The sequence below is a fragment of the Globicephala melas genome, chromosome 3 (genome assembly GCF_963455315.2).
Source record: "Globicephala melas chromosome 3, mGloMel1.2, whole genome shotgun sequence".
In the NCBI taxonomy this organism is placed as follows: domain Eukaryota; kingdom Metazoa; phylum Chordata; class Mammalia; order Artiodactyla; family Delphinidae; genus Globicephala; species Globicephala melas.
In genome coordinates, this window is record NC_083316.1 from 41978936 (window position 1) to 41989651 (window position 10716).

The following is a 10716-nucleotide window of genomic DNA, read 5'->3' on the forward strand; positions in this document are numbered from 1 at the left end:
CTCCCCTCTTAAAAAAAAGAATTAATTCATGCGAACTGGATGTTTTTCCTAATACAAACATTATTTTTCCGTATCGTATTGATTCACTTAAAATGTTTCCATAATTTGCATATAAGGCTGAGTGAACATATACTATTCTTTTTCATAAATTTTACTGAAGTATAGTTGATTTACAATGTTGGGTTTAATACTATTCTTGTATATGATACTCTCAAGCTTCAAAGATGTATGTTACTACTCTCTCTTTTTTATTTTTATTTTTTTTAACTACTCTTTTATGGACACTGAAAGGCTTGTCTTTGCCTAACTGAAAGGTTTGTAACCACTTTCAAACACCAATAGAAGCTTTTTTGGTTTTTGGTTTTTGTTTTGCCTCTGTGGAATAGGTTAATGTATAAGGACCAACTTTTCAGGAAGCTCTAAGGCATCGGTTGACCAAAAACGTGAGGCAGAAATACATATTCTGTCCACCTCATTACAAATAGCTCAATTTCGTGGACTTGAGGATATAGGGAGGGAGAAGGGAAAGCTGTGACAAAGCGAGAGAGAGGCATGGACATATATACACTACCAAACGTAAGGTAGATAGCTAGTGGGAAGCAGCCGCATAGCACAAAGAGATCAGCTCGGTGCTTTGTGACCGCCTGGAGGGGTGGGATAGGGAGGGTGGGAGGGAGGGAGACGCAAGAGGGAAGAGATATGGGAACATATGTATACGTATAACTGATTCACTTTGTTGTAAAGCAGAAACTAACACACCATTGTAAAGCAATTATACCCCAATAAAGATGTAAAAAATAAATAAATAAATAGCAACAAAAGAAATACATATTCTGGTCTCACATTTTGACAGAAGATGCTTATCTGTTCAGAAAATTTACATGAGGAGCCTGTCCTTTGATATGTATTAAAGAGTTATTCATTGAATGAATCATTTAAATATTTTAATGATTAACGAAGTCATGAATGGACTCAGAGAGGCTGTCTTGTTTGTTTTATTGATCAGTAATAAACTTGTCCTTTTAAAACAAATCCTAACAGCTTATTCAGCTTACATTCAAAGACCCTGCCACACACACATTCACAACTCTGTTGGCAAACTTTGAGAATAAAATACAGGTAAATAATGAAATGATTCTTAAATAATTCTTCACTCCAAATAAAATATTTCTGCAAATATTTCCTAACAAAATCTAGTACAACAGTCCTGTTTGTGCTAAGATCCTTCCAAGTGTACTCATAATTCCACTTATCAACCAAGTTTAAAGAAAAAAATACATTAATATGAACTATATTTTAAAGTTGACATTTCCTGCTGAAATTGACTCTCTTCCAAACCTTCTAAAAAGCTTTTTCTACTTTGAATTTAAAACTCATCTATGTCACTGCACTTACTTTTAAATAAATTCCCTCTGTTGCTCATGTTTTTGACCTTTTATAAATCCATAGTGACTAAATTTTTCTAGGTTTCTCGTATACTTATTACTGTTAATATTACTATAATTATTAATAATAAATTTACCATGCCTTGGGTGTTTGAAAACCTTATAGTTATACCTTTATTCTAACCATTTTAAACAACAATATTATGTTTATTTTCTCAAGAGGGTGATAAATATGGGTATGGAGGATGACTTGTACTAACAACTGTTTACAAAAATATATAAATATTTATCTTCACGCTTCCCCCAAGTGGGCAAAATACTTCCTTGCTCTCTCAATCTGAGGTGGCATTCTTTAAAACCATTTATGGAAGTGTGTGTTTGCCCTGTGCCCCAGAACCATCCTTCAGATGCGGTAACCTGGGAACTACATTAGCAGCCCTTTGAAACCTGCTTCAATTCAAGGCTACTACTCAAACTCCTGCAAGTTTCCAACATCCCACTTCCTTCAGGGACTGTTTTGTTTTCACTTTTCCCAAAGTGAAAAAAAAGCACAATTAAATTCTACTGCGGCTACCACAAGGAATATCTAAATGTCATACTCTCCCACCCCCAGTGCCACCTTCTCTTGTTCCTAACTCTTCCTCCAGCCCATATCCCAACACTAATGTACATCAAGTCAAGAACCGTGGACTCGCTGTGGTCTTCAGGTTTGGCTAGCTTTCCCTTTGGCTGATCTCCCTCCAGGTTAAGATGATCTAAGTTGCATTTTTAGTTCTTCACTATTACTATAAACACATATTAAACAAATCTATACGCATTCAAATATTTAACAAATATCTAAGAGTCTCCAGTCATATGCATTTTATGGATTGTTAATAGCCTACTTTTTTTTTTCTAGACCCACCCTGAATCACACTTATTCTCCAAAAGTTACGTGTCCATATGCTATAATACAGACAATTCCTAAAGTGTTGGCTGTGTGTTGAATGATCATTAAAATAGAGTCTTCTCTTGGAAATCCCACCCAGGATCAGCGTGGATTTAACCACTTCATTACAGGAGACCGGGCAGCATTCTCCTTCACGAGTTCTTCTCTCACAGCATTGCCATCTCCAGACGCCATGTCATGCTCTGAAAGTAGAAGGAATACAAATCATGTCCAAATGTTTATAACTTCAAGATCAAGTACGGTTTTGTCTTATTTTTGTATTACAATGGATTTACAATGAAATCTTTAATAGATTCCAAGAGTCTATGCTGTGTTCACCTGCTATCAATTAGCACCTCCTTGAATTATTTCTCTTCATTCTCCTATTATCACCTGACATTATTCTATATATGCATTTGTCTTTTGTTCCCTGTATTATCTCACTCTACCACTAGAGTATCAGCTCCATGAAGGCAGGGACTTTGTTTTGTTCACTGTTGCAACAGTGCCTGGAACATAGTAGGCACTTAATAAATACTTTCGGAATGAGCAAATGTTGTAAGTATAGATCTCTAAGTAAGATTCTTATACTATCTGATATGGAAAAGGAATTAGCTTATCAATGTGACTCCAGAATGCAGAAGGCAGACCAAAGGGCAGGACTTTTATAAAGATAGTTCTTGCTCTACATAAAAATTTGTAATATTTAGAATTTTTTAAATGAAGTTCTCAGCTTCTAAGAAAAATGAGGTGTGTTTGCTTTAGCAGTGCACATTCTGCTATATGACGATTAGCATGGCCCAGTAGTTAAATGAATGTATGTAAATTCATGAAACTCAATAAATCTTACCACTACCCCGCACCCGCCCCCCCCTAAAAAAAAAGCTGCTTGTGAATTCCCAATCTTAGAAAGGTGGAGAGCTCACTACTAAACAGCAACAACAACAACAAATGAAGAAGGGAAACCAGGAAGTCCATTTGCCAAGAATGTTGTGACCAACAGGTAGAAAGTTGGAGAAGACAACCTCATGCAATCAAGGTATGAAAGGCACCTCCAAGGTCCCTGTGCTGAGGAACCTTGGTGCCATTTACAAAGGCTTTGCAGAGGTGATATGAAGCCCAAGACAGGACAGAGGCCCCAAGCCCCCTCCTGTAAGCAGTAGCACCTGAAGCCCAGGAAGTGGACAATGCAAAACTGAACGGAAGGGCTCCCAGGCAGCCTTCCCACGAGGTCTTTAGGATATCCTGTGCTCCATCCTCAACCTGACTAAGGATAACCGAGGTCACACTAATAGTCATCCTTAGTTGCTCCTTTAGCTCAGGAAAGGCAACACCTTAGGTCAGAAAATGCTTTTTCCATAAATTTCTAATAAGAATCTTGATACCTAATCTGGGCACAGAAATATTTTTTGTGTAACCCTTAATGTAACTTTCATCCAGCAAAATACAGTTGACCTTGAACAACGCTGGTGTTAGGGATGCCAACCCCCATGCAGTAGAAAACCCACCTATTGTTATACCTGCCCCCAAACAAAGGAATTGGTAAATGACTCACCCAAGGGCGGGAAGCTGAAAGGGTTTGGATAGAATCAGGACTCAAACCCTAGTTCTTTGACTCCACGGATTGTGATCTCTAATCGAAAACAAACTGTTCCCCACACTTAGTTAATCTAAAGATCTGTAACATGAAAATACAGGTGCTATGTTTATTGGGGAAAAAAATGTGCATATACGTGGATCCACACAGTTCAAATCCATGTTGTTCAAGGGTCAAGTGTATCTGTTTCCAAGGCATCTATACAGTGGTCAAGATTTTTGCAGAATCTGCAAGCAAACGAGAGAGGGTGACAGGCCCGAGGGAAAGAGACTGCACAAGGGTCCAGAGGAGCAGAGGATGTGCTCCTGTGTGTGCAGCAGGAAGGATGGAGGTGAGACAACAGAGTTCCATCACTGAGGAATATTCCAGAGGCGCTCGAGAGCCCCCCAGACCTTCATCTCAAACAGCAACAAAGATTCACCAGGGATTTAACTCTCTCTTGGTGGGAAAGATTCAGGTGCAATCTTAAACGAGTGAAGAGGGATTCTAAAGGTGCTCCTTCAATGCTCTTTGTAGCCTACGGTTTTAAGAAAGCAAAATAAGACAAAAGGAGCTACAAGTGTTTGAGGCAGCTAGCTGTGCTGAGGTAATAGGTTTCCCTGCACTAAAGACAATCAAACCATTCAAAACATTCCTCGTGTCAGGGCTTCCCTGGTGGCGCAGTGATTGAGAGTCTGCCTGCCGATGCAGGGAACACAAGTTCGTGCCCCCGTCCGGGAAAATCCCACATGCCGCGGAGCAGCTGGGCCCGTGAGCCATGGCCGCTGAGCCTACGCGTCCGGAGTCTGTGCTCCGCAACGGGAGAGGCCACAACAGTGAGAGGCCCGCGTACCGCAAAACAAACAAACAAACAAAAAAATTCCTCATTTCCGAAAGTAGATTGGTGGTTGCTAGGGGTTGAAGAGTGGGAGTAACCGCTTGATGGGTACTGGTTTTATTTGGAGCTGAGAAAAGTGTTCTGGAACTAGATAGAGGTGGTGGCTTCCCAACACTGTGAATGTACCAAATGCCACTGAATTGTTCACTTGAAAAAGGTTAATTTTATGTTAGGTGAATTTCACCTCAACAAAAAAATTTTTCCAAACTTAAAATTCAATTTTCTTCTATTTTGCTTTTCAAGAACTATAGGGACAAGTCATAAGTATTTATAATGTTAATACTGATCTCAATATCCAGATCAAGTATTCACGTAGATATTCACCTAATAGGTTAAAAACAGGTTTTCAATTTAAATTAATGTTTAAGGGCATAGCCACACTTAAAAATAATAATTCACTGAAAAACACAGTATTTCCCCTTTATCTTGATGTACTTAACTGAACCCACATGTAAGAAGGAGGTAAAGCTGGGAAATAAGCACATTTGTCAATATTTCAAATCTTATTTAATTTGAAGTGCAAAGAACCAGAAACAAAAACTGAAGTAGATTTGGACTGTCAACTATTTGTATCTGAGGGGGAAAAGTATACAGTTTGTTGATACTAGCAGTTGCTCTGGCTACATGTTATTTTAAACATGTAGCTACTTCCAATTTAATAAAGCTTTACTGTACTAACAATTTATTCAACAAGATAGCCAAATAGGTTAATAGTATAGTCTTATAGGCTGTATTTCTCACATTCTAACAACCTGTGTAAGAAATACAGAAGCACTAACAAGCAGTATGTGAACATTACACACTTTCATTCAAAGGTTTAGAGATGATTCCCAAATTTTAATCACAGATACTATCTCTTATTCTCTCCAAAAGCCACAAAAAGGCATGCTTGGAATTATTCCATTTAAACACTTCCATTTGGTTTAAAAAAAGAAATGTTTTCTATTTTCTATGTTGGCTCTTAAGTCTTATCCAATAAATTCCTCAGAGTACTCTTTCTATGTGAAGTTGGGAGAGAAGCAGCTTTGTCTAGTATGTATGTAAAACAGATCACTGAAGAATTTAAATAACTTTGTATATCTCGGTTATTTTTTATTACAGGTTTTTTCTGTAATCAATATTTATCCTCCATATAAACTGGATAAACTTTACAAAAATTATATAATCTTCAAAATTATTAATGAGGTTTCTTTGAAAAAAAAGCAACAAATTTCAACAACCTCCCACCTTTCCTTTAAATTAAATAAAAGAAACTAAATCATTTAAACCAACGTCTTATTCTACTCATCCATATTTTTTCTTATTCAAACTGAAAATGAGGCTATGTTTCAATGTTTATACAGGAATCAATTCTTACCTGTGTGAGAAACAAATCTCTGGTTGGCAGCCTTGGCTACTGAATATTGGAAGAAGGGAAACTTCAGACATTTGCCGGTCACCCTGTCACATATGCCCGACTGACAGCTGCAGGTCTGCTTGCATTCCATCCCGAAGGTGCCATACGGACAGTCTAAGGATAAAGGGAAGGTTGAGAGAGGGAGTTGCTTGTTGTACATAAGCGTCCATCCTCACAGCCCGTGTGCACAGCCTCAGGAATTGGACAAATCTCAGAATATTGACTATCAGATAAAACCCAATTCTCCAAAAATCCCAGGCTTTGAAAATTGAAACCTTGTCACAAATGTGAAATCGCACACTAAGACCAGATAGCGGATGCCTCACTTGTAGTGTCTTGCTGTGAAGTTTAACTGAAGACAGATACACGTAACCAATATCCTTGAACCAGTCTTAATTCTGTCTACTTTCTGCTTAGATACCAAAAGACAAGGTCTCATGGGCTACCTCTGTGACAGCTCAGTGAAGGTGGGCAATTGAATAGACATGTGCATCAGCTCCTCACACAGCTTAAGAGATATGATGCTGTATTTGAATCCCCTGTAATCACAGACAATTTACTGTTGTAAAGGTACAGGAAAGGGCTTAAACTAACCAGGGGCTAAGAGGGCGATCATCCTAGCTCTTCACGAAGTGGCTAAACCTCAATCTGCTCCAACTCTTATCAACTTCCTTATCTATCAAAATGGTGGTACAAATGTACCTAACTCCTCCAGATGTTAAGAGGATTCACTACTAAAACCCTCTGCAGAGCTAAGATCCAATATGCTAAATGAAAAGGAAGCTGAGAATGTATTCGTATACCTAACCAAATCTGGAAGCTTTTAGAGCTTCAATGTTTTCATACTTAGACTAAAACATACTATATTGAGAAAAAGAGAACAAACTCATTTAGTAAAAATGCATGGGTTTTATGATGTAAATAGCATCTCAATAGACTAGCCAGGCTTGAACAGCCAAGCAGAATATTTATTCTCATGGCATAAGAATATCCTTGTAAATATACAATCCCACATGGGTGAAGAAACAAGTTGTGAGGCATCTAAGTCTTTAGCAATCTAATATTCCACAGAATGATCAAGAGAGATATTAATGAACTATATTTTTTAAAGAGATTTAGGACTGCTGTACTCTGCATCCTACAGATTAGAGAAGCACCTGGTTTTAAACATTGGCCTCTCTGTTGGGAAGAATAGTTCTTAAAAGGGATCCTGAAAAAAGTATCTGGCAGAAAAGCACACAGCATTGGGATCTGACTGTGTCTCCAGTGATATTGAAAACTAAAACTTTAGCCAGATTCTCAGTTATGCTTCTATTGTATCCCTCAATGTACTGAAAAATGCTGGGCAGATAGTAGGTGTTCAATAAATATTGTTATCTGGGCAACGCGACGCCAAACATCTGAATAATTAAAAAACACCCAGATATGCAGCTAAAGTATACAGTTTTCATAGGGGTGTTCTTTTAAAAAAAAGCTAAAGTAGAGAGTTTGCTTATAGCAAAATATAATGTATCTAACTGCTGAGGTTCACACAGCCTCACTATTTCCAGCAGAGAGTAAATGTTCGAAACCAGACTCACTTGCAATCTGAAGGATGTCCAAGAGCTATCCTAAACAGCTTTTAAAAATGTATCTTATTAACAGCTACCTCAATGATTCAGTGAATATTGGAGTGCTAAAGACTCCAGATGCCTTACAGCTTGTTTCTTTACCCATATGTAATTGGACATTTACAATCACACATACAGAGTCAATTTTTATGCCAAGAGAAAAAGCAATCCACGGCGTATACTTGTTATATCACAAGTATGATTGTGTTAACCACTTCCTCCCTAATTTCCCTGTGTGAAGTACTTTTTTCTTGGCTGATAAGCCCTATAATTTACAGAAAATAGAGATCCTACTCAGCTGAAAGAAATGTATGTGAATGTCCACCAGAGAAAATGTTTCCTCACTATTCTACTTTTTATTGGTTATAAACAAAAATAAGCTAAGCAAAAAATAAAATTCTCCTAAAAGTTCAAGCATTTATTTCCTAACCTTTAGTATGTTTTGTGGCCTAAAAGGTAATTGATTTATAAAATATTTTTCTAAAAGAATTAATGGGATTAGCTCAATACTGGATGATTACCATTCATAAAAGCTTACAGTTGTATTAAAGACATAAAATAAGAATGATTTAGAAACTTCTCAGTCCCTTTAATTTTAAAAGCTTCTTTATAGCTGATTCACTTTACTGTACAGCAGTAACTAACACAGCATTGTAAAGTAATTATACTCCAATAAAGATGTATAAAAAATAAAAATAAAAGCTTCTTTGTACTGTAAAACTGATGAATGGGGCTATAACATATGTGTTGAATCTTAATAATAGTTCTTAACATGAGATCATGAGGTATCCATACACAGAGTATTTTAAAATCACCGTTCTTTCGTTTCTAAACATGTTAAACATTGTAAACTACAGTCACTAAGTTTGAAATAAATTTTACAAATGTTTAACTACATTGTTTAACTATAATTTCAACCTAATAAAGTTTTTCTTTAAGTCTGTAAGAGTGCTAACCTCCTTCTTTACAGAGTTCCAATTTTAGTTTTTCTTTAGGTGTTATTTTTCCTGGTCTTACACTCATTTTTCTAGATGACCAAAACCTTTTATAGAGTGGAATGAGGTTTGTTTTATACTTCAGGGTATCTTCCTCCAGGAATGTGAGTCATTTTGCTAGATGACTTAAGCTGCCCTATTTCACAAAGTGCATTAGTGTTCATCAGAAATATTTGATCTTGAGAGGTGCCCTCCATCCCGTGGACCCTTTTAAGATCAAAGAATCACTAAACCGCAGGGCTAGCCACCACTCCAAGAGGTTATCCAGTGCAGACCTCTGTAATCACTGACTGCAGAAGAGAGAACACCTAAACCATCCATAACAGATTACCTGTCAAGTTCCTGAAGTTTTCCAGAAAAGGAGGCAAACACAGTCTTCAATGGGAACTTGAAAAAAAAATCTCCCAGGCATAATGAGTGAAATGCTGTATTCCTTTCTGGGCTTTCTTGCACACTGGGTTCAGTTGCAATCTGCAGAGTTATCTTTCTCTCTCTCTATGACAGCATCAGTGTGGGACCTGGTCCCTAACCCACCTGCATTTTCCCTCTTTGCATTTTGAGAAAAGGCTCCTCATCTCTCGCGCTGGCTAAAAGCCCTCAGTGTGCCCTGGGCGGGGAGAAGAAAGGGGTCACTCTTTACCTTTGCAGATACCAAACTCGTCACCAAAATCATCCTCCTCACTGTAAAACTGACACCTCAGCCCGGGGCCACACTTCACGCCATCCATGCCTGAGACCGTGCGGTAGCAAGTTTCTCCCGGACCAGCGGCGCACACCCGGCAGCAGCCACAGTCGTCCAGCACCGTCCTCTTACAGCGCAGGCTGCTTTTGCACTCGTTAGTGTCACAGCGCTCCGGGCAATCGACCGCGTACTTGGTGCTCCAGGCCGCCGCCAGGTGCGCGGGGACCAGGAGCGTGGCCAGCAGCAGGAGGCTCTTCATGTTTCCCGCGGCGGGGTCTTTGCTGGCGGGAAGAAGCCGTCCAAAGTGGTAGCTGAGCCTCTGCCTACACGTTTATGAGTTTTATACACTGGGTTGCCCGCATGCTTCCCCGTCATCAATTTCCTCAACCCAGCAGCAGCGCTGTCCTCCTGCCAGGCTCTCTTGTTTTAGTTTATGAAATCCAGGATGAAGGCTGGATTAACATGCTGCTGCCATCCAGGAATTGAAAAGCCCGAGCTGATGTCATCTGTTATGTTTAGATGGTTGTTTTGCATGAGGACTAAAACACTCGCTCACATCCGTCTCAAGGGCTCAAGGACGTCTGTGAAGGGGGAATAAAGAAGGCTGCACACCCTCCTCCAGGACAGGAATTGTTCGGACACCAGCACATCAGTTGAGGCATAGCTTTGTCTACGAGCCTCTGCAGTCATGAGGAAAATTATATCGACATGAATCATCAGGACCGAAGAAGCTCCTTTTAAAAAAATAAATAAACATTTGGTATTTCCTTTCAATAAATAGCTATGAGATCATTTGGAAGAAGAAAGGGTTATGGTGGGCCTTTTCAATACTTAGAAGAAAGAAAATATTTTGAAAGGGATTTTTTTAAAGACCCTCTCTTCCTTCCTCTCACCCCTCATCCAATGTTATTTCTAAAACAATTCACATGGCATATATCTAAGTTTATCAGGGATGTAGCTATATTTCTAGTAAGATGTGGAACGGCCGCTGAGAATTTCCTTTAAAATCAATACAAAACCCACAAAAGTGGTACGATGCTGCTGACACTGTTTCTGGCTTACTCAGTTCTGGAAAAACTTATCAGTTGGACTTGTCCTGACCCAAAACTCACTGGGGAGAAGACTCATCCATCACCAAGTCTGCTTGTCCAATGATTGAGCCCATTCAGAGCCCTTCCCCTCACCTCCTGGCATCGATCGGAACGCTCACTAAAAACCGCCAAACAAGGCAGGCAGCCCAAGGAAA

General features: G+C 38.9%; 1 protein-coding gene across 2 annotated transcripts; it reads right to left on the reverse strand.

The window, feature by feature from the left end:
* Nucleotides 1-2232: 2232 nt before the first annotated feature.
* On the reverse strand, nucleotides 2233-9729 carry ESM1 (endothelial cell specific molecule 1). Of its 2 annotated transcripts, XM_030842553.3 has the most exons (3): nucleotides 9429-9729; nucleotides 6145-6297; nucleotides 2233-2516 (listed from the first exon to the last, which is right to left on the reverse strand). In XM_030842553.3, the coding sequence occupies exons 1-3, from the start codon at nucleotides 9727-9729 to the stop codon at nucleotides 2416-2418; spliced, it is 555 nt and encodes a 184-aa protein (XP_030698413.1). In that variant the 3' UTR covers nucleotides 2233-2415. The 2 variants fall into 2 exon arrangements, with proteins under 2 accessions (XP_030698413.1, XP_060151401.1); XM_060295418.2 differs by lacking the exon at nucleotides 6145-6297.
* Nucleotides 9730-10716: the final 987 nt, after the last annotated feature.

Coding starts and splice junctions, on each gene's coding strand:
- ESM1 (XM_030842553.3), bottom strand. CDS start 9,729: ATGAAGAGCCTCCTGCTGCTGGCCACGCTCCTGGTCCCCGCGCACCTG. Junction 6,298..9,428: donor CGAGTTTGGTATCTGCAAAG/GTAAAGAGTGAC, acceptor CTTTATCCTTAG/ACTGTCCGTATGGCACCTTC. Junction 2,517..6,144: donor GAGATTTGTTTCTCACACAG/GTAAGAATTGAT, acceptor TTCTACTTTCAG/AGCATGACATGGCGTCTGGA.